The sequence below is a fragment of the Oryzias melastigma genome, linkage group LG13, assembly GCF_002922805.2.
Source record: "Oryzias melastigma strain HK-1 linkage group LG13, ASM292280v2, whole genome shotgun sequence".
Taxonomy (NCBI): Eukaryota; Metazoa; Chordata; class Actinopteri; order Beloniformes; family Adrianichthyidae; genus Oryzias; species Oryzias melastigma.
In genome coordinates, this window is record NC_050524.1 from 7,975,085 (window position 1) to 7,999,301 (window position 24,217).

General features: G+C 38.1%; 2 protein-coding genes across 4 annotated transcripts in view; both read right to left on the bottom strand.

The window, feature by feature from the left end:
- mtus2b (microtubule associated tumor suppressor candidate 2b) overlaps nucleotides 1-1,104 on the bottom strand; it is a 30,072-nt gene extending 28,968 nt beyond the window's left edge. For both annotated transcript variants that reach the window (XM_024276752.2, XM_024276748.2), the window contains exon 1: nucleotides 660-1,104. The gene's annotated coding sequence lies outside the window, so the exon portion shown is untranslated. The remainder of the gene's footprint in view (nucleotides 1-659) is intronic.
- Nucleotides 1,105-1,224: 120 nt separating this feature from the next.
- On the bottom strand, nucleotides 1,225-21,117 carry LOC112149204 (high affinity cationic amino acid transporter 1). 2 transcript variants are annotated; one of them, XM_024276754.2, is made up of 12 exons: nucleotides 14,479-15,339; nucleotides 13,827-14,200; nucleotides 13,599-13,754; nucleotides 11,732-11,903; nucleotides 11,528-11,661; nucleotides 11,231-11,453; nucleotides 9,696-9,835; nucleotides 9,086-9,188; nucleotides 7,275-7,468; nucleotides 7,055-7,206; nucleotides 6,493-6,601; nucleotides 1,225-5,371 (listed from the first exon to the last, which is right to left on the bottom strand). In XM_024276754.2, the coding sequence occupies exons 2-12, from the start codon at nucleotides 14,194-14,196 to the stop codon at nucleotides 5,205-5,207; spliced, it is 1,920 nt and encodes a 639-aa protein (XP_024132522.1). In that variant the 5' UTR covers nucleotides 14,197-14,200; nucleotides 14,479-15,339; the 3' UTR covers nucleotides 1,225-5,204. The 2 variants fall into 2 exon arrangements, with proteins under 2 accessions (XP_024132522.1, XP_024132521.1); XM_024276753.2 differs by lacking the exon at nucleotides 14,479-15,339 and adding an exon at nucleotides 20,014-21,117 and having other exon boundaries at nucleotides 1,226-5,371.
- Nucleotides 21,118-24,217: the final 3,100 nt, after the last annotated feature.

Genomic DNA, 24,217 nt, shown 5'->3' on the forward strand with positions numbered 1-24,217 from the left:
TAAATTATTGAAAATGAGTGAAAATGGAGGCACAATTTTTACACTTCAGTGAGTCTTGGTGGGTTCTTTGTGCAAAATGAACTTGACATGCTGAAAGAAGAATAAGGTGGGTCTCTTGATTTCAAACAATGACAATTTTTTTTTAGCATAAAATAGTAAAACAAACAAACAAACAAACAAAAAAAAAACAAACATATTTTTAAGTTTTTACATAAATATAAAATATTAAACCTCACCAAGATGTCAATATTCTGAGGCCTCATGTTGGATGCTGATCTCTGGTCCTCTGAAAGATGCTACTTCACTATTACCCACAAGTCATTTCATTTTTAACTATACTCTACAGAGCATGCAAACTCGTGATCTTCAGATTAAAAAGGAGGAATTTTTGCAGAAGAAACTGGAAGATCCTCACACTCAGGAGAGCCCACCCACGAGGAGGACGCCTCATTCCAGCAGAACTGCAGCCAGCAGCACGCGCGCACACATCCAGATTTACAGATAACACCGCTCATGTCATGACGAGCTCCATCATTCAGCAACACGCTCATCCGCAGCATCTCCATCCAGCTGCTGCATCATCTTTACATCTAAACCCCCCCTCCCTCCCTCCCCGACGCGGATCGGAGCTTCACAGAGAAACGGATCCGGATTCTTACCGCTCAGATCCGGATTATCCCCCGCAGAAGAGCTCGACAGTGAGGATGATGAGAGAGGAGGACGGCCAGATTGAACTGACACGGAGAGGGCTCGGTCTGCAGCGTTGCTGGAAACCCGGTAAGATACGAGAGCAGCCGAGAGGAGCCGAGAGGAGGAGACACCTGCTGACCAGGACTCAGATCGCCCCCTGCAGGCGGGAACCGGAACTGTTTCTCAAAGTCAGAATATAAAAGGAAAAAATCCTCTAGAGGTCACTATTGACAGAGAATCCAATGTTTTATTTCAGTAGAAAAAAGTTCTAATAATTTATTAACAGTTGATAAACAAATTTGGGCGTGAAATAAAATTTGAAGACAGAAGTGATGAAAAAAGTATGAACTACACTGAAAATTGGCCACCAAAACAGTTTAAAAATGAAGTGTACATGGTTTAAAAAAAAAAGGCTTAAAAATAAATGTTCCTGAATAAAAATGAAAAAAATAGCATCATTTTTCAAATATAAGCTGAAAAGAAAGTTGAGAGATTGGTGCATTTTTTTGTTATCCAATTAAAAGTTAATGTAATTTGTTGCAATTATTCATGAAATATGATTGTAAAAACAAATAAGAAAAAGTTAAATCTTTTAAGGTTCATACTTGAACTAGTAAAATACGTATCTGAATGAAGCGTTATAATTTCAGACAGCATGTAATAATTCTGACATGAAATATGTTATTTTTATTTATTTTTGAAAAAGCAGTAAAAGGTGAATGTAAAGAATTCACTTCTTTGCATACTCAAAAAAAAAAAAAAACAGCACACATTTGTTTCGTGGGTTTTAATTTTCATCTTTATTTATGAACAGCAGAAACAATACAAACAACAACAAAAAACACAACTTAAATGGCCAGAAAACTAATAAAAAAATCATCGACCATAAAAGCAAAACAAAAAAGGTTTTACATTTCAAATCAATGACACTTCTCATTGCATAATAAACAAAGGCACATATTTGTTCCAAACTCCAGTTTACATCTTTGTATGAAAAAGAGCAGGATTCAAACTTTAAAACAGAAAAACATTTCCAAACAAAAATATATAATTTAATAACATAAAAAAATTAAAAAGAAAAAAAAAATAAAGTGAAAGAAAAATAAATGAATGAAAAAAAAACATTTACATTAAGAACCCTCAATTACAGATATTCCCCAATACATAATAAACAATATTTACAGCATAAATTAAATAAAAACAAAGGCCATTTTAAAACTTGATGTTTTAAATAAGCATTAAAGCTAAAAACTGAATATTTACACAATTATTTAAAGCATTTGTGTCAAAAAGGGTTCTTTTTCCAAAATAAAAGCATCGTTCTGACATTTTGAGGAAACAAAACTGACCTCAGATCAGATCAACAACATGCACAACATGAAAAGAAACCGATCAGAAATGTCATGATTTACACGAGAGAGGAAACGTGGCACTGCGAGAGGCTTTCACTTTTTTACTCCTTGGTAAACACATATTTAAAGCTAACGCCTTGTGGAAGTAGAGAGCTTAAACCAGGATCATTCTGTGTAAAAAAGGCAAGAACTGTGAGTGAAACACAAGTTTGCATCTAAATGTGAACTATTCCCTCAAGTCTGTACGGACGTCCACGAGGAAGTCAAACCCGCAAAGTACGAAAGTGAAGTTTTATTCAATGAACACATCCAGGAAGTCTGTCAAGTAAAGAGGATGTCTGAATCAGTAACTTCTGTTTTGAAAACAGGCTCTTACAGTGTAACCAGATCACAGAGGTTATCTGCTTTAAAACAGTCATAACACTAATGCTCTTGATGTGCTTTAATGCATCATTTAATCTATCGACACTAATTCAGCTCATGAGCTGAAAAATGAACAGATTCCTGCTTCAGATACTGTTTCTCCCTTACGACCTTATGGCTTCTGAGCACAAAAAAAAAACTATACAAACGTGTTTCTTCTGCCAATACTCACACACTGCTGTTTCCAGTTGTTCTCAGTAAACAGTTTAATGCACCAGTTTGATCAAAGATGTGAGCTGACAAAACTCCTCTGAAAAGATAATAATTATTCAACGGAGGACAGTTGTGGACAACTTCTAGATGGTGTTACTATGGTGTAACATGACTCAAAGTCAACATGGCCATTGAAAACGTAACTGAAAGAGCACTGATCCGGACAATTTCCTATTTCTTAAAGGCAATTTTTTAAATAATCATCGTCGCTGACATGCAGAACAAACTGAACACTATGTTCCGCAGGCAGATGTGGAGTTTTTCTTCCTCCTAAACTTCAGAGAAGGGTGCGTCACACTCATAACCGTGGATGTAGCTGCTAATGTGCATCATTTTTACTCAGGGAAACACAACAGAGGAATTATTTATCATGTTAGAATCTCACATGATCATTTAAATGTATCAGTTTAATTCTGAAAAGAATGTTTGATTCACTTTAAAGACCCACTCCTTGGTGTTTTTAACGTGTTCTTGTAGCAATGAATTTTGAATTAAAACAGTGTTTCTGTTGGATCCAGAGCAAATGAAAAGTGGATCTCTATAAAAACTCGGGTTTGTGATGCAGGAACTGCCATGGTCTCCCTGCTACTTTACAATTCTGAAGCATCTGACAAATAGATCTGTTAACGTCTTCATTTTCGTCACCCGAGCTGATGTTCCAAATTGTACGGCCTGATAGCTCCGATATTGCTTGCGTTTTATTTTTTTGCTGCGCTAACAATAGCTTGGGCTTGCAAGGCACTTGTCGCTAGTGGGAGAGGGTGTAAACGAACGGTTGCTGGGAAATTTTCCAACAACTTCCAAAAAACTTCAACGCCAACATTCCAGTTGAGATGGACCTGGCTGCAGGCAAGATGGCGGCCAAACACAACATTAAACTCATTAGCCGCAAGCTGAATTTGTGTTTTATTCTAAAAGGTTACTAACGCTAACCGTAACCCAGTTCTGATGTTTTTCTAGGGGAAGAGCGTGAACTTCGCTTTAACTTCAGCTTAGGACTTCCAGTTAATGATGCTCTGGCGCCATCTTGGGGTCAAGTCCTTTTAGTCCAGTCCCCAACCCAAAAGTGAATCTCTAATAAGCTCCTGCTGCTCTGCAGAAAATGCGTCTTAAAAAAATGACACAGACTTTATGATTTTTTGCTAAAAAGTGCAAAATCATATTTAAGACCACTGGGAACAGTTTCACGCTAGAGAAAATATCCTTGGAATTGGACTTTAAAATCTGCTTTTCATAACTTTGTGTATTTTAGTGCATAAATATAAAAAATTCAAATAAGGTTATTGTATTATATAGTTTTATTTCATAAATATATGTTCATAGGCAGCTACTTTTGTTTCAGTAGTAGCTCACATGTTGAAAAAATGTGTGCGCCTCCATCTGTGAAGACCAAACTCCCAGTATAGCACGAGCTGACTCCACTGCTGCAACTTGACTGACTCTAGCAAGAGTCCAACTCCAGCTATCCGCTGAAGACGGTTAGCACTCTCGTTTCACAGCGGGAAGGCTCTGGTTTGAATCCCGGCTAAGACTTTTCTGTGTGGAGTTTTCAGGTTCTCAGAGAACTCCAAAAACATGCTTCAAAGTTCAATAAGAGAATCTAAATAATCTCTTAGGTGTGATGTCAGTTTATTTTAATGTATATTTCTATTTTTAAAAACTGCTTCTCGAAGGACTTTGCATTGAAGAACATGTGTTTTATAAATAAAGTTGTTCTTGTCACGTTGTGAGGTCAGCAGCAGCCACTGTTACTCCTGCTAGTCAAGAGGCTAATTTTATTCTAAATATATAAACAACACTTTTTTGCTCTTTATTTAAAATAAAAAAAACTCCTACAAACACATCAACTGTGATCCATGGTCATCCTGACTAATGTAAAGGCCACCCCTGTTTTACAGCCTTAAATACTGGGATCATGTAAAAGCTTTACTATGTATTTCTCTAAGCTGTAATGTTTCACAATAAAACTGTCACATTTATGTGATTTTGTTATTTTTCAGTAACAAAATACATTCTTAAAAGCTGTGTCTAAAGGCCAGACACAGAAACACACACTTGCCGTAGATCCGCTTTGCTAAATTTGCAAGTCAACATAAAAGTAGAATCTTAAATAGATGATTAGTTGATCGCTGACGTCTTATTTTGATATTCTGAGTGAAAGTCTTTGCTTTGCTGTCTGCTTGGGTGAGTTTAGCTGCAAAAAGATGCTTTTTGGTTTCTCTTTAAATCAGAAAGGTGTGTAACCAAACTCATGAACAAGAATGACTTGTGCAGACTTGCACCACACTTGTGCTCGATGTGTCCGGAGTTTCAGAAGGACTTTGGATCGTGTACTACATTCAGATCCTTTGCATTCCTCATAAAACTGTAAACACAAACGTTCAAATGTCCAGACATAATTCATGCATTTCAAATGAAAAAAACAGATACTTTCAGGGAATCTATGGACCAAAATGAAACAGGTGTGTACTGTACGTGACGGTTCTGTTTGCACCTGAGTCCGAGCTCTGAGTCTGGGGCGTTTCCTCATAACTCATCGTCTGGGCTGTAGGTCTGCGTGTCGTGCAGGAAAGCTTCCTTCTCTGGGGTCATGGGCTCTCCCTTGATGGTACAGGCTGGGATGTCAGCGTCTGAACGGTTCGCTGCCGCCTCTGCGCTGTTACGAATCCCGTAGGTGAAATAGATGATGAATCCTGCAGTTTATGAAAAACATCGCTGCAGTTGAGGGAACATTTGAAGCTCATGTTACTCAAAATCAACAAGTCAAAAGTTTTTGTAAAACTCTTTCTTGTTCAGATTGAATCTTTAGCAAAGAAAAAAAGTACAACGACAAAAGCCGAAGCACAACGACAAAATCCAAAGCGTGACAACAAAAGATGAAGCACAACGACAAAAGCTAAAGCACGACAACAAAAGCAGAAGCACAACCACAAAAAGCCAAAGCATTACAACAAAAGCGGAAGCACGATGACAAAAGCAGAGGCATGACAACAAAAAGTCAAAGCATGACAACAAAATCAGAAGCACGATGAAAAAAGTAGAAGCACAACGAGAAAAAGTCAAAGCACGACAATAAAAGCCGAACCACGACGACAAAAGCTGAAGCACGACGACAAAAGCTGAAGCACGACGACAAAAGCTGAAGCACAACAACAAAAGCCGAACCACAATCACAAAATCCAAAGCACAACCACAAAAGCTGAAGAACAATAAAAGCTGAAGCACAACAACAAAAGCCGAAGAACGATGACAAAAGTCACAACACAACGGAACTATTTCACAATGGAAATGAATGATGGAATTTTTTTAAAGGTCCATTCAGCTTCAAGTTATTGGCGCTTTAACAGCTTGAAACTTTGAGCACTAACCCGAGAGAGGATAAAGAAATATAAACTTTAGGAGTTGGGTCGCTGAAAAGCTCTGGTGCCCGGAGTCTGGCAGAGCAAGGGAGCGTTGTCACTCAGTGTGCGGCTGAGCGAGCGTACGCCGCCGCCCAGGCTGCCGATCCCTGGCCAGCGTAGGCCGCTATGCTGGCTCGCTTAGGGTTGTCTGCCCGGCAAACAGAGAGCCGCCAGCCGCAGTCGCTATTGAAGAACTAATAACTTGAAACTGAATGAAAGTCAATTTATGATTATGAACAATCACACTGTTAAGAAGGCTATATTCTGATAAATCTATTACTTGATATCTGAAATGGGTTTGATATATCTGTGCTTTGTAATTTTTTACTGTAGTATTCAAGTATCTTTCATGCTTGAAATAAAGCAAACAAATCAAATCTGCACTGCCTCATAGGATTGTTAACCCAAAGTACCTAAAAGCATCCAGATGGCGAATCGGATCCACGTTCCTCGGTCGAGCTGCATCATCAGGTAGACGTTGACAAACATGCTGATGATCGGGATGAAGGGCAGCAGAGGAACCTGAGCGGAGAAACACTCCGTTAGTTATGGAAACGTGTGAGCAACAGAAAATCAGAAAACACTGTTTTGTCACAGAAATCAGATTATAAAGTGTTTTTTTTTAATTTACCATCTCAAATGCATAATGTGATTATCCAGTGTGGGTCGTCTTAGTGTAAAGATGCTGGTGTTGCTGTAATCTGCATCACTTTGCTGGTTGACTTGTGTAACAATATTGAACTGTTCCTGTTTAGCTTCAAGGTTAAACAAATGTTTGCTTAGCTCGACTCGTTTTAAAACACAGTGACCCTTCTGGCGGTGTCACTTTAAGATTGAAAGGGTTTGTTTTATGTAACAGTTTATTCTGACATGGAGTCTGACCAAACCGTGTTTTCTGCTTTTGGGTTTTTCGGTGCCCTTTCAAGTCTCGCCTGCTGGACTGCAGGAAACATTTAAGTTAAGGCGTCCACTCACCTTGAATGCTAGCTTGGCTTTGCTCTGCGGCTGTCTGCACACAATGAATGTGACAACAAGACAGATGGCCGCAATAATGCTGAGCACACACACAGACCAGGGAGCCAGGCCTCCTTGAACAGCCACAACACCAAAAACACACACCAGAACACCTGTTGGGAGGAACAACATCAGCTACCGTCTTTGGCTCGAGTTTTCTTCAACCTTTGGCGTCATTTACCAAGTATGCTGGTGCAAATATTGACAACAAGTCCAGACAGAGGGGAGGGCTCTGGTTTTGGAGGGAAAAGGAGGTTTTTGACGGTGAATCGGTCTTCTGCTGGAGGCAGGATGTCGTTGAAGGATTCAGTGGCGTCAGCGTCGTCCTGTGTGTTGGCCATTTCATAAGCCACTCTGAGCTGCTCGGGCTGGTATCTGCAGAGGAAACGCTGTTTTAGTTTACCAGCAGGAGCACCAGTTCATGCAAGCAACATTTAAGGCTGATTCACACTGGTCTGACTGTGGTGCGTTGACACAAAAAACACAACTTTAGCGAATCAATCGGAATGTTTACATCGCCTCTGTCATGTCTGCATCTGACGCCCGTCCTGCCACAATGCATTGCAAGCTTTGTGCAGGAATTCTATGTCCAGTCGGTTGACACGTTTTTGCAGCTAAAAGCTGTAGAAATGGGAAACTACGACAAAGCATTAGTATGAGGTCAATTTAGAATCAGCTTAAAGTGAATGAAAAACCAGACTGTAAATTTTGAGAAAAAAAAAAAAAAATCAAAAATTTTAAAACAAAATGGTAAATTTGAAAAAAAAAAAATAGGAGATTTGAAATTAAATTGTATATTCAAAAAATATAATATTTTAAACTTCAAAGAAATAAAACGTTGAAAGCAGCATTGGTTTCACAAATAAGGAAATACTTAAGTCTTTTAGTGAGTCAACATTGTTTTTATCTCTCCAGCGTAAAATTACAACTTTTTTTATACATTTATGATTTTATTCTCATAAAATTGTGACTTTTTATAAGAAATTTACAACTTAATTTTCTGAAAATTACGCAATTTTTCTAATATTTCTGCGGCTTTATTCTTGTAAATTAATTTGTTTTTAAAACATTTATTAAGGTGGCTCCTAATACTCTGTCGTAAGGAACAGGTCAGAGATTCAAAGTAAAAACTTCTGCTGAACTTTCAAAATAAAAATGTAATTTCCTTTCTAAAGTGACGTGTCGTTGCGATAACGCACGTTAACATTACAAAACACGTGCACGATACGATATATATTAGGATATATCACAAGATGATACCAGAGACAATATTTAACTTTCTTTTTATTATGACTTGATAAAAACTGTATCTGAATATTTATGCTCCTTTCACTCAAATAAATTGTAAAATATGCTTTTTTTAATGATCAGAACATTAATATCTTTCTTGTATAAGTTGATTTATTAAGCAAATTCATTGTGCTTTTGTCTAAGTAATTTCAGAAATATTTTTTCAACACTCAGCTTTGTCTGATTTTCACAACTAAAAAATGTTTCAGCATAGAAAAGAAAAACAAACATTAAAAGTGTCTTAACCAGTAATTTTACATATGTATGGTTGAGAAAATACAGTGCTTGGTTTCTAACACTGCTAAATGTAGCTGAACCTGAAGTTTTAAAACAGTTCAGGTGTTTGAACAGAAATATTTTAGTGTGATGACGCAGCATTTTAAATCAATACAAGTATCAGCAAATAAGTTAAAGTGATATTTCACTGAATCGATAATTTCCTATATCTCTAGTCAACACTATTTTCGCCATGGACAAAAAAATATAACATCATTTATGACATAAAAAATGCATCTTACAAAGACTCAGTGAGGAAGGATGGTTAATACGGGGGTGGCAGGACAAACCACTCCTCCAGAAGCAACAGAGACTATGTAAACTGACGGTCTCTCCATGGAAGGGAATGGAGACGCTCCGCAGACGGACCAGAGTAAATCAGAGTAAATCAGGCGTTAGGCTGCAAACGTAAAGATCAAAGACTACCTGAGGACCAGGACGCAGGCTGCCACCAGAGTGTAGGCCAGCAAAGTACCGATGGACATGAGGTCGACTAGATCCTTCAGGTCAAACAGGAACGCCATGACAGCTACAGTACATGCACAAAAAAAAATATCACAACATGAACAATGTAATAATTTCAACATATCACACAAAAACAGGGTTTCTAAGAATTATTCACATCTAAATAGAATTCTATCACCCTCCTCCTTCCACAAGGGGGCACTCTTGCCTCAGGCTTCCTGTCAGCTACCTACCAGACAAAAGCCCTGCCACCAAGGTGGAGACGATGGGCGTCTTCCTCTCGCTGACACGAGCCAGAAACGAGAAGAGCAGGCCGTCGCGAGCCATTGCAAAGATAATGCGAGGAAGAGGAAACATGGAGCCAAGGAGGCTGAGCCGAAGATGGAGGAAGGAGGAGGCAGAGATTTATAACACGGAGTAAAAGTCTGTCAACTCTAGTTTCAGCCCAGAAACATCCCTGCTGCTGGAAGGAGCTTCATGCTGCACCCATCCCATCGTCTAGAGGTCATGTCTGCCCGCTGTCAGGAGGGATTCTAACCCCAGCCGGTTAGTGAGTTTAGCCACTGCTCACCTGCCGCTACACCTGATGTTACGGTAGCTGTTAGGGGGGTTTTGGTTCGCGAGCTGACTGATGCCAAACATTTGAAGAGCAGCCCATCCTCGGCCATGGCCCAGATCACTCTGGGCATTGGGAACATGGAGCCCAGTAAACTGTTAGGGGGGGAGAGAGCAGAGCAGGCCATGCAAGGAAAAAACACAGTTAGAGAACAAATGGGGATCTAGAAAGTCAAAATAATAGTAGTTAACTACAGCTGTCAGAAAAACAGTTTTCTGTTGCAGAAATTCTCATCTTTTCACAGAAATTTGTTCAAATAAAGACTAAAAATCATTTTTCTGCACAATTACATTTATGAAAAATATCATGTGAAGACAAAAAAGAAAATACCTTTTGCCAATAGACATTATGTCATAACAAAAATATAGTGAAATAAGAGGAATCCTTTTGAATTTTTCCAAACAGCCCAAAAAATGTCCCTTTTTCAAATTTGGTGCAGCCAATTTTGCATTTTTTTTAATAGAAGTAAAGTCCTGTGAAAAAGTCTTGGACGCTTCTCATCTGTGACTTTTACTTTCAAGCAATATTTTAACAACTCTTAGACTATAAGATTTCCTGTTTTGTTATGAATTGTTTCCTTAGGTACAGAGTGAAGCTCTATGAATATTTTAAGCCCCAAAATGCAAGAAAATTCATCAAAAATTGTATCAAAACAAATGAATCACTATATACTTAAAGAATAAAAAAGAATGAAACTTTTGTCTAAAAATAAGCAGGTGCCCCTTAGAAAAGAATGAAAACCTTTGCAAAAAAAAAAGCCTCACTGGAGTCCTTATGGGAATTCTAGTATAAAAGCAAAATAAAATGAAAAATGAAAACAACAACATACTTAAAGAAAAAATGTTTTTTTTTCATGAAGAAACAAAATACGTTTTTTTTTTCTTTTTATTATGGATGTAAATATAAAAACAACCATACATCAATAAATGTTATCTTTTCGTTGAGAAGGCAAAAAATTAACCCTATTTGGTTGTTTTTGTTTTGTCCTTAACAGCATAAAACAATCAGAAAATTTCTTGGAGTGCTTTTGGGTTTTATTTTAAAAAATGTGAACACTGTGCACACTATGAAAACTGTTTTAAGAACCCTTTTATGTAACTTTTTAAAACCTGATTTTTTGTGTGCAATTTGACAGCCTGTTCATAATGAATTCTCAAAAACAAAAATCACACAAAATAAATATTTAAAAATGCCTTTTCTCTCCTATACCGAATTTAAGATTTAAAATAGTAACTTGAAGGCCTCAGTGTTGATACGAAACAGTTTTTTTACTGTAAAATAAAGCTAAATAATTTAAAAACCTGCTCAAATTTATTAAAAGTGCTGCATATTTAGATTTTTTACCATTGCATCTTCGGTTTTATTTGCCGTTTATCCAAATAAAATTCAAGCTTCAGTGAGTCTGAAATGAATTGTAATTTTCTGTAGACAGGAGAGTTGCTCGTCCTCTTTGACTCGCCTCGCTGAGAGGCGTCAGAAGAGCCACTTACCTGGTCGACAGAGCGCACAGAGAGCCAATAGCCACGGCATAAGTGGCTCCCTTCCAGCCCACATACTCAAAGGCCACAGGCAGAGGGCTGTCCTTGCTCAGCAGGTAGTACGGCATCATCACAGTGAGAGCGGCCGACACACCGAAGTACGCCACAAAACAGATGAGCAGAGAGGCTACGATCCCGATTGGAATGGCCCTCTGCGGGTTCTTCACCTCCTCTCCTAAGGGGGGAAAATATAACCAGATGTGAGGCGGGAAAAATGACACGCAGCAGATTTTAGGAATTCTGTCCAACCTGTGGTGGCAATGCAGTCAAACCCCACAAAGGCGTAAAAGCAAGTCGCAGCACCCGAAAGGACTCCGGTCCAGCCGAAGGGCATGAACCCGCCCGCACCGATGGCTTCCTCACCCACTACAGAAGCAGAAACGCTGAAAAGAAAGAGACCAGAACGTGAACGAAACATTTAAACCCCCAAAGCACGAGCAGAGTTTCACCCACTTCACGGTGGAGTTTCTGGTGGAGTTCAGGATGTCGTCGGGGTTCAAGCTCCAGTTTTTTCTGTCGCCTTTGACCAACCCAGAGATGATGACGAACAGCAGCACCAGCACGTTGATGCAGGTGAAGACTTTATTAACCAGGGCGGACTCTTTGACTCCAAACACCAGCAGACCTGCAAAGAAATTAAATGATAAGGCTCAATTGGAACCCCCTCTTCCTGATTATCATATCGTATTTTACATGAACTGTAAACGTGGCCATAAAAGATGAAAAAAACTGACGTAACAGCAGATGTCAGGATGTCTGAGCTTATTAAACTAGAAAAAGCTGCTGAATTTGAAATGTTTGTCACTGGGGAGTTGAACTAAATCTCGCTTTTTTATTTGGCTGTCGGCTTGTTTACGAATATTTCTTCTGATTACATCTTTTTTTTTTCAGCATCGGCATCAGTTTTTTTTCTTGACTTGAATAAAAATGTGTGAAAAAAATAGAGAGAAAACCACAAAGCAAAGCTTTTAAACAGGCATCTAAGTAAAATAAAAGCTGAAAAAACAAATCCTTTTGAATTTTTCCAAACAGCCCAAAAAATGTCCTTTTTTCAAATTTGGTGCAGCCAATTTTGCACTTTTTTTAATAGAAGTAAAGTCCTGTGAGAAAGTCTTGGACGCTTCTCATCTGTGACTTTTACTTTCAAGCAATATTTTAACAACTCTTAGACTATTTATAAGATTTCCTGTTTTGTTATGAATTGTTTCCTTAGGTACAGAGTGAAGCTCTATGAATATTTTAAGCCCCAAAATGCAAGAAAATTCATCAAAAATTGTTTGTATCAAAACAAATGAATCACTATATACTTAAAGAATAAAAAAGAATGAAACTTTTGTCTAAAAATAAGCAGGTGCAAAGCAAAGCTTTTAAACAGGCATCTAAGTAAAATAAAAGCTGAAAAAACAAATCTAATATTTGCTTTGAGATTAATTAAAACTACTAGTTATATTGTTATAATAATACGTCTTTGTCATAAAGATTTTTCAGCAAATATAAAGTGTATTTTTTAACGTTTTTTGTTATTTACAAGTTAAATGTATTTTAGAATATAAGAAGTTAATCTGATCTAGCATAAATTAGGGCTGGGTATCGCCAATAATTTCCAGAATCTATTCCATGTGCTGCTTCTCCAGGAGGGCGTTTCAGTTTGGCCACTAGGTGGCGATGACACTGTAGCATTACACCTTATTCCAGAAAAAAAGAAAGTGTGACCAAACAATATTTTAGACCACAAATTGTTGATTTAAAATCAAATTTCCTTAAAAGTTTGCAAGATTCATGGCTGAATATTTAAAGATGTTCATTTAGTCAGTAATGCATGTTTACGTCTATTGAGTGTTAGCATTAGCCGTCTGATGGGAAATCCCATTGTACATTAGCATCAAGCTAGCAGACTTTGGCTTTATGCGTTAGATTGATATCTACATTTATGAAATGATTATTTACGTACTAAGCTTAGATTAATGAATTATTTTTATCAACCCAGCACTAGCAAAAATGTATTTTTTTGTTCACTTTCCCTCACAAGAAATATGTGAACTTCCTGTAATACTGATGAGATATAAAATAAATAAACAAAATATAATAATAAAAGTTTTTTAACCAAATTACCAAAATACAATAATTAGGACATATTTTTAAGGGATTTTAAGGGATAAAAAGTCTTTTTTCTTGCTTTTTTGCAACAAAGAATTCTGGCAGGGACTAAACCATTACAGGCTGGATCGAGGGAGACATGTGGGTCAAAGGACTGACAGTACGGGTGGTCCACGTCATCTCAAAATCAAACATTGCACGCTGTCTAAACACTATCTCTGACCTGTTAGACTGAGTATGATGAGGACAGCAAAGATGTCAGGATATTCTGCCACCCCTGGAGCGTTCATGGACAGGTACTGTGAGGAAAACCTCTTGATGTGGCCGCCGATCAGCTCATCAAAGGTGGCGCTCCACGCCCTGGCCACACTTGAAGTTCCTGCCCAGAAAAGAGCCCTCACGTTACCCCAACAACATCAAAAGAAGCACAAAACATCAGAAGTGGTCTCACCTATTACGTAAGACAGAATGAGGTTCCAGCCGGTGATGAACGCCCACAGCTCTCCAACCGTCACGTAGCTGTAGAGGTAAGCCGAGCCGGTTCTGGGGACGCGGGCGCCGAACTCCGCGTAGCACAGACCGGCTAAAACGGACGCCAGGGCGGCGATGAGGAAGGAGAGGACGATGGCGGGTCCAGAGTTGTCACGGGCTACAGCGCCGGCGAGAACGTAGACGCCAGCGCCCAGAGTGCTGCCCACCCCCAGAGCCACCAGGTCGAAGGTGCCGAGGCATCGGGACAGCCGGGACTCCTCCGTGCTGCAGTCCACCACCTTCACTCGCAGCAGCTTCCTGCCAAGACCTTTCAACGTCGCCAGCAGCATGGTCCTGGAAAAACACCCAGATTACTTCAAAAACGTACAGCCCTCTTATTGAAAATAGTTTGAATTTGCTTCAAAACACAACATTTCACTCTAGTTAACTAGAGTTTGACAAGGAAACAACAGTTAAAATGCAAATGAACAAATGAGGACAACATGCAAACCCTAGATCTCAAAAAGACAGTCAGCCACCATGTCGGCTGTCATGTCAGCAAGACAGAACAGAGGAGAAAGAAGAAAATCAGCAGCGGTTGATGTGGATCACTAACATTCATAACTACTTACTTTCACCCCCCCCAAATAGACCCCCAGAATGAGCTGCGACTCAAACTCTACTGGGAGCGGAGCACCTATAGCGATGCGGCGAGCTGCAGGACCTTTACAAGCAGCAGTCCGACATGTGACACCGATGCCTCTTTGTGTGCAGGCGAACGGCTTCACAAATAGAATGGTGACACATGACATGATCTCGGGGGCAGCTGCCCCCACCCAGGGACGTCAAGACGGAACAACAATCGCATTCTTCAAATGTCTTTTTAAGATCTTTGAAATGAAATAAATCCTAAGTTTAGATTCAGCTTCTTCCTCTACTGATGATCACAAAGCGTCCAAACGATGAAGATCCAAAAACTCCCACTTTATGTTTTTTTTTTTTTTTTTTTACTAGTTTCAATAAAAACACGACATTCGAAATGGAACAAAAAGGCGATGACGGGGAGCAGAGTAACTGCGGAAGCAGAATGCACGTGATACGATGGGAAAATGTGGGTTAATAATAGGAGAGGAGGCAGGACACGACCCTGCCCACCTCTCGTCCAATCCCAGGGCTCTGACACCTGCCCGCCGCATGCCAAAAGTTATGTGGGCGGAGCTTAGAGCGCAGTCAGGCGCATGTTCTTTCATATTTGGCCACAAAAACAGAGCCGGTGCTCCTTGACATGACTTTACTCTGACTTTGTTTACACTCACAGGGAGAGCAGCAGAGATTAAACCCCGACTTCAACCCACAGAGATTTATGGACTCACTGTACGAGCATTTTATACAATCCTTAGAAATTATAAAAATAAACTGAAATATATCCGACTCATTTGAGCGGGAAGGTTTAAAGGAATAAAGGTCCACAAGCCAACAATTTTCTCTGCATGTTTGGAAGAACAAAGTAGTGAAATAATAAAGCATTTACATGGAAATAAAGCAAATTTAACAACAAATAAAACCATAAACTTAAAATTAAACAGACAAAAGAAGTATAAGTAGGAGAAGTGGAGGAACAAATAATCAGAAGTGAAAAACAATTAACAAATGTTTTCTTATTAAGACAACGGTCATATATCCCAAGACGCCACCCCGTGGCAACCTAAATTCAGCTGGCATTTTTGCATGCTGCACTGTGGCTATGGAGGTTTTAAGAAAAAATTGAATTTAACAGCCACCAGACAATATTTTGACATCAATCAGGGGCCAACCGGGCACATTTGGAGGTTGCATTGAGGCAATCAAGAGACAAGCTGGTGGCAGGAAGGCAGCAGCGCGATAAAAAAAAAATCGGCAAAATCATTTGATGATTGGCCGATTTCAGTCAACCAACCTGCAGCCACCCTCCTGCCCCTGTGCTGCCGCCCTACTGGCACCGTCTGATTGTTAGAATTTGTTGACTTTGACTGGGGGTCTGGCGATGACCAAATGTCAATCTGGCTCTCCTGGCCAGTGTGGGTCCAAATGCGGAGACGACATTGATGCTGCTCAAAAATCATCATGGCGTTAATAGCACAACAACGACTAAAGTACTCGGATACCAGCAATCAGCTCCCAAAAACTTGAGCATTAATATTCGCATTATCCAACATCATCAGTCCGCAATCTTTATAAATATAGTAGAGTGTAGAATGTATTTTTTGCTCTGAATGCAGAACAATGTTGGATTTTAATTTTATAAACTAAAAATAAGCCAAATGTGCAGGGCTAATGTGATAAGTAAACAAATCAATGAAACTTCCCATTTTCAAAGTAAAACTATTGAGTGTGTTTTTGTAGTTGAAAGCAATAAAAATGAAGTTTTGTTTACTGATGGAGGTCAGAAAAAAACAAATGTGCGTAAACGCCGGAGCTTTAGCTCCATTCTTTTGGTTCTAATAACTCAACGATTGACGCGATTAACGTAATTCCAGCAGATTCTGCGGTGCAGAAAAGTGGCTTTTCAAAAAAGTTTTGCACCAAAGTGCAATGATTTAGAACATAAAGTGCTGAAAAACTTTGAGGATGGAAAAACTGTGTAGAATATTTTTAGAATTCAATGAAAAAAACATTTTCTTTCCATCTAAATCTTGTGTTTTTTGTTTTTGTTGATTCTGATCTCCTGTTCTAACTAACGTATATTACAACATCCAGTAAAAAGATTAAGCAATTGGACAAACGTATATTAAAAAGTAAGAATTGGTGCTTCTATCTGTGAATAGTTGAACTTGATTGGTGATTAGAATCTAAATCGATCTACAGCCGTAGTATTGACAAATCACAGTTGAAACTTTGAAGATTGCCAGTGGATCGCAGTTGTATTTGTGACTGTAGCATCACAGTACACAATGAATATCAAACACTTTGATCTGAAAATCAATAGGAAATTTGCACAAATCAGTACCTATGAGCATTACAGTCTATCTACGGAGGTTAAACCAGGAGACAAAAAATCCTCGCCTTCAGTTGTGTAAAAAAAAAAACACACACACACAAAGTGCTGCCAACAGCATCACAAATGCAAATCCTCGCGTGATGTGATGAGTAGAGTCACTGTTTTACCTCGTCGTCTCTATTTATCGTGGCTTTGTGCCATTGTAAACTGCATCCGCAAAGCATTTCTGATTAAATATTGATTTCAGATTCCCATGTCTAGTTAATGAGCATGATGAAATTCACATTAAAAAAAATATTAAAAGAAAAATAAAAGATAAAACCAATCTAAAGTGAATCCATGGTTCAGGAGCAGCCAACAAACACTGATCTCTGCAGACTCCTAAACATCTGCAGGATATGTGTGTTTACTTTATTTACATTTTGACATTACAGTCTGGACGCACACTTTTATATATTAAACACTTTCCTGTCTTACAGTAGAAAATAGCATAACAGCATAGTTTATGGAAAATAATTAAAGACAGCTTAAAAAGGGTAGTTTTCTTGATTACAACTTTTCAAAATAAAAGCATTACATAAAAACCAGCTTGCTTTATTCCAATACAGCATCTGTCAAATCAGATACTTTGAGTATCTGAGAGTAAAATAAGACATATTTGAAACAGACTGTAAGGTATTCAGGAATTCCCTCTTACGTTTAGTTTATTGCAAAAATCAATGTTTATACTGGAGACTGGAAATATAATCTAGCTTCAAAAACACTTTTGTATCCCTTTGATTGACATCTGAGTGTTTGTTTCAGCACCTGTCATGGTCGTTGGCCCCGCCTATTTCCCCATTTTTGGGAATGCTGGGGTTCGGGGGGTCGTCACGCCCCGTCAAGATACTGACAGCGTATGAGCCACACAACCGGCGCCTTTCTACCTTATTCAAGGATAAAATACGGGGATGGAAAAGAGGGTTTCTTATATGCCAGCCATTGCTGGTCGTATATAGGATACATTTAATTGTTAATGTTTTGTGCAGCATTTCAGGCACATGGCTGTAGCTCGATTGTTGGTAAGTTCAAACCATCAAAAACCACAGAAATCAAACGAATAATATTATCAGGAGGAATAAACAGAGGATTTTACAGCAACAAACATCCACGGCATCCATGTAGCGTAGATGAAGAACTTATCCTCCTCCCACTTCTGAAAACTTAGGAATAAAAAAAGCAATAAAGGTAAAAAAAAAAAAAAAAAGGCTCGATGTGTAAAGCTCGTTTTTTTAAAAAGGGCTGCCACGATTAGTCGACTAATCGACTATTAAAATAATCAACGACTAATTTAATAGTTGATTAGTTATTAGTTTATATTAAATGGAGTCAGAGTGTAGTAAAGTTGAACAAAGTTGTGAGTGTTCAGCACCAAAAAAAATGTACTTTTGTTATATTTGAGTCAGTAAGACCAAAATGTTATCTTTTGTGAAAAATTGTTCCTTTTTCAGATGCTGACCTCATTTGATTTAATCTTGTTTTAATACCAGAAACTAATGAAGGACAGAGGCTGCACCGTTCTTTAAAAGTTTAATAAACTATCATCTTAATTGTCTTTATTTTTAGTTAGTTTAAAGCTGATGATGCTTTTACATCCACTTTGCGCATGACCCGACTAGTCAACTAATAGGAAACAATAATCAGTGATTAGTCGACTATTATATTAATTTTTTGTGTCAGCCCTATTTTTAAATTAGTGATGAACTTCAGTTTATAAATACATAAATACATGTAAATTTCACTACAAAAGTTATATATATATTTATTCCATGAACATTTAATGAAAAGTAAAAGTTTGTTTTCATAAACTTTAAGCGTGAATGGTTTTAGATTTTAAAAAGTTTTTCTGGAATCGTTTCAAACCCTTTTTATTAAAATTTTTAAAAGTTTAATACATTTTAAAATAAATCTAATTTAACAAAATTTGATTAAAGCAAAAATATTTTCATTTTATGTTTTTTTCTGATTTAATATCTTTAGAAAACAGTTTTTTGCAAAAAAAAAATAAAAATAAAAATAAAAAAAAGTTTTAGTTTTTAGTTAGTTTTTAAATTATATTATTTAGTCAACATAAGATATAAAATGGGGTCTTTTACCTCCTTTATAGTTCTGTTTCACAGCAACAGAAAAGTGCTGCCCACAAGATGCCTGCTAGCTAAGCACCTAAATAATAATAAAAATAAAAAGTTGATAATGTTGACTGTGGGATAATTATTTTTTTCATATGAGGTTACACCTAAAAATAAAAAGTAAAAATAATGTGTGGCCATTTATACATGAAATTTCACTAAAAGTTAAAGGTCATTCTTGAAAAAACAGAACCATTTCTGAGCTGTTCATGGTGGCCTGACTGGTTTTGCAGGATCCCAGCAGCTGTTAGCATAAAAGTGAAATGTGTTTGAGGAGCAGTTTCTGATTTGCTTTGTTTTTACAGAAATAAACCAACCTTGAAAAGCAACTATTGTTTATAAAAAATAAATAAGTAAGACGGTAGACAGATGAATTAACCTAAAAACTCAACAAAAAGTTACTGTTTTTAGGAATAGACGTGAAATGGTTGATGGTTTCTAAATAATAAAAAAGGAAAAATGTGATAATTTTTTTTTATATTTTACAGGTTTGTTCATTTGAAAGGTGCCCCAAAATAATCCACTTGGTTGACAACAATGTTAGTACAGGTGAGTCTCCTTCCTTCGTATACTAGTGTGATACACTATGCAATAATTAAAGAACATGTATTCTTAAGAAATAAATGATAACCAATTAACTGCAGTAATTGAATGTTTTGTATGTAATCCATATCTTAGAGTTTTTCTTTGGGTGTGGGTTCATCCGAGTTCATCAGTCAGGCAGCTGCGAGAACTCCTAAAAAAGGCAACGTTTCTCCCCCGTGTGTGGCTCGCTGTTTCTGAGCTCTTTCAAGCCGACTTCCAACTACTTTATGAAACTAATTCGTGTTTTTGACACGTGTGCACCCGAGCAGACCCGTTTAGTCAGCAGAGAAGAGCAGAGAAGCTGCTGTTTGGATTGCATCAGCCCTCCGCTCTGATCTTCCGCGTCTGGTCTTACGCGCACGTGCTGCCTTCCGCGTGGATCCTAAATCCTCCCCGCCACCATTATTCATAGATAAACACTTTAGTTGTGAACTTACTTTTAATCTGAACCGCGGGCTGCTTTCGGCTTCACCTCCTGGAGCTCCTCGGAGTCGGTGGGGAAGGAAGGGCACGCGCACGGAGGTGGTGGAGCCACGCGCGCACACACACGGAAACCCAACGGCGGGAAGTTGAGCAGAAATACAACCACTAGATGGCGCTGTTTGTCCATTTCCTCCCGGGAAGTGCTTTGAAGCATCCTGGATGGTGATCAGAGAGAGCGACTTGCCCTGCGGTCATGTCTTCATTTAAATTTATCCCTATAGCCTATCAGTATGCATATATTACAGCTGGGCCCCCTGCTGTGCTTCTTTTCCTTTCATCATTGCAGCTAAGCGTCACACCAGCTTGCCACATGCTTATGGATTGCTTGTGAAGTTGTGAAAGTGTCTGGTGGGAGGAAACCAGGATGTTCTGCATCCTCCTCTGAGTTTCCTGCTGCGGATGCATGCTGGCGAATCTTGAATATCAGCTAGGATCCTCATATATGACATGAATCCACATTATAAAGAAAATAAAAATCGCTTAAACATCTATAGGACAAAAGTCCAGAGACAAGATTCTGCATGTTTGTGGGCCTAAACCTCCAGCACAGGCTGTTGAGATCATTTGGCTTTTTAGATTGCCTCATGATTCCCTCCTTTGCTGTGACCATAACTACTAGATGTAACCAAACCCCCATAAGACATAATTGGTAAGAAAAGCGCCTTACACCGCCTTATCTGACATTTTTAGATTTATGGCTGCACCCGTTGGGCCAATTGTGGGTTGCCTTGATAAATGGGAATAGGTGGTCTTAGGTGAATCCAAAGTAATGCAGTTCCATGGCGCTCAGAGTAAGAAGTGCTTTAAAATACATTCCAAAGCAGATATTGCTGAATTTTCACTCCTGTCAAGTTCGTTTCCGCACGGGCAGCTATTCGACCCATATATGGAATTATTTTAACTGCTTTAATAAACGAGAAAGCCTGAATTCTGTATTTGTTTTCATGCTCAGTTCATGAAATGCTTTATTAGTTTTCATTCATTGTTTGTGAAAAAAGTATCATAAATACAGGAATTGCACTACAATGTTTGGGAAAGTTATACCACACATCCCTGAAGGGGTCTGAAACCTGCAACACTTAAGGAGCATAACTTATTGAACACAACCCAGCGAGGAGCCGTACTTTAGAAAACTAGAACACTGATATTTTACTGTCACTATAAATATAAATCAAGTATTGTTTTTCTTTGCACAAAAAGATAAACATATAGAGAAAATGGCCATTTTTTTCAAAATATGAAATAGTTTTTAACAGAGGTTCACATGAATTCCTTCCAAAATAAAAGCTCAAATTGGACCATCTTGCTGCACATGTTCTAGTATAGCGTAATTTCCAAAATCATAAAAAAAGTTTATTTTACTATTTGTGGAAATTATCCAGAAATGTGAAAATCTAACTAAAATAAAATCAGAGTTAACTAGGTGACTATACCGTATCTTCATTGAAAAATCTTGATTTTATTCAAAAATAGAAAACCTAAATTGTAATCTGATGTTTTGTAAGCATAAATTCAGTTTTTTTGGTGCAACTTTATGCACAAAAATATGTCAAGAATATTTTATTGCAACTTTGTTAAACTACAAAGTAGCCACTCAATAGTTTGTTGGAGCATTATGGGTACTGTAGTCAGATGCCTCTCAGAGTGACATTGTCATTTCCTTGAATTTTGCGGCACTACTAACTGACTTACTTTTCGCTTTAAAATTGCTTTTTAAAAATATATATATTTTTAATTTTCTTTACCCAGAGAGCCACAATAGAGAGGTAAAAGATCCACATATGGCTCAGCAGCTTCAGGTTGCAGATTCCTGCCTGAAAGCAAGGCCGGATATAGGGATGGGCAAATGTGGAGGAAAAAAAATCCACAGTTAACTAAAGAAATAAAAATTACAAAAAATTACAAAAAAAAAGAAATTCAACAAATAAATCAAATAAAAGACTATAAAGTAAAGGATAGATGGACAAATAAACTTAAAAAGAAAACTTAAGCAGCCTCAAGAGGGCGCTACTTGTGCCTGTCCCAAGCCCGGTAAATGCAGAGGGTAGTGTCCAGCAGAGCATTCACCAAAAAGTTTAAAAAACATATCAAATATATTAAAAGATGGGTAAATAAGCTAATATGATAGCATATTTTTCTATGTATTTTAGGGGTTTGGAGAGATATGACACCCAAAACTCCCCCTTTAACAGTCGCTGGCTAAATCCGGGCTTTCCTGGAAGTTTAGCAGCTCTTTGGCTTTTCAGGGATTGTCCAGCATTGTTGGGAGATTTTATTTGTTTGCAACGTTGGATGATGGGATATGATATTGATTGCATCTTTAGGCAATCAGTAAACAAACACCGCGATCAAACATGCAGACTCCTCATTCTCTTATGACGCCATAAGCTTCAGTTTATCAAACATCTATCAAGCCACGAGGTTTTTTCGCAAAGAAAAAAATAAGAAAAACACCTTTTGACAAAAGAAGATCATGAAAAGTTTATTATATGGAGACAAAGTTGCAAACTAAAACACAAGCTCTGGTTGGGATTTATTTATTCTCTGCTTCAAAAGCTAACGTGTTATGCATTTTTGATTTATAATTGTGCTTTCCTCCTATTTGTGAACATGGCCTGCCTGAGAGGCTGTTTCCACTGCTGCCTCTTTAAAACTCATCTTCAGAGATGGTTAAAACCCCCCAAAATAAAATAAAGTGTCAAGTAGCAAAATCATTATGAAAGAACCCTGTAGGTTATGTTTTATTTTATGCAGAACAGCTATTTGAGTTTTTAAATCTTACCAAAAACTGAACTAAAGTAGCTCCTAAAGCTTTAAAAGTTGTGTTATTTTGAGCATTTTCTGAACATGGTCATTAACTTCTCTTTTAAAACCATGTATTTTTATGACAAAAAAAAAAAAAATCAAATTTGATATTCAATTAAATCAAAAACAATTGTGTATCATGGAGCACATTTATTTTTGACGCCTTCTGGTTCAAACTTACCTTAATTTAGCATCTACTGTACTTGACAGCAAAAACAAGTGACTTTTCTTTCATAGTAGGATATGAAATCAAATGTTAAGGGGCTTAAAAATAAATTAAAAAAAGAAAATGTGGAAGGCCCTTTTGACCAGAAAAATAAATATTTTATGCGTAAAGGCAGAATATCATTCCTAAAATCAAGTTGGCAACAACTCGTGGCCATAAAAGTAAAGCAGTTCATAGCAAAATAGTGAGAGATTTCTATTAGTATTTCTACTTTAATTGGATATTTTGATAACCTCAGAGCAAAAACAACTTCTCCTTTTCACATCCAGCAAAACCCATCAAATAGAAAGTTTGAATTTTGTTGAGATGCTGCTATAAAACAGATTTAAGGCGGAGGTTTTTCTATATGATCATCCATACAAAGAGACGAATTGCACACCCTGTTTTTATAGCCGTGTTTCGTAAATTTATTTCCAAAATATAGGATGGAGCGACAATAGGATACACAGTGAAGGCTGGTGCAGTCTCACGGGTCAGACTCTGACAACATTATCTCGCCGCGCTCCTTTGAAGACGACGCTCCTTTTTGGGTATTTGTATTCACGTGAGCAAATAAGAAAAATTGCAAGCCGACAAAGTGTTAGATCAGAGGGTGCACAGCCTTCGCATAATGAGAAATCTGTCTCTAGACTGTACTGGCACGCGTGTTTCACGTCTGTCACACCTGCACCAAAATAAAACGACCATGTGTGTAATACGGTTCTTCAGAATGCCAGGTATTGTACTAAGGTAAACTCCAAGGTTACAGCCTGGGGTGTTGCATTATCTGTGCAGCATATTTCAAGCACTGTCTGCTGACATTTGCCGCTCTTTTATGTTCCGAGCATCAAATTTACTGGCCAAACATAAATACGCGCTCTACAGTGGAGGATGGAAAGTGTAACTCACTGGGTTTGGCAGGTGTGTACCACTGTGGGGTTGGGATCTCTCCTCCTGACAAGAGTAAAAAGTTGTATGAAGTGTGTGATTCAGCTTCAAACGGTGAAGTGAGGGGCCTGAGAGACATAAAGCTGCAGGGCGCGAGCCAGACAAACCTAAAATTCCAGGGACTTACAGATGAAGTGGTTTTAAACACCCTAAAGCAGGGGTCTCAAACTCGCGGCCCGCGGGCCATCTGCGGCCCGCAG

Excerpts from the sequence above, each read along its gene's own strand:
- LOC112149204 (XM_024276754.2), bottom strand. The coding sequence starts at position 14,196 with ATGCTGCTGGCGACGTTGAAAGGTCTTGGCAGGAAGCTGCTGCGAGTG. Across the intron at positions 13,755-13,826 it reads CATTCTGTCTTACGTAATAG|GAACTTCAAGTGTGGCCAGG; the intron begins GTGAGACCACTT and ends TTTTCTGGGCAG. Across the intron at positions 6,602-7,054 it reads AAGCCAAGCTAGCATTCAAG|GTTCCTCTGCTGCCCTTCAT; the intron begins GTGAGTGGACGC and ends TTCTCCGCTCAG.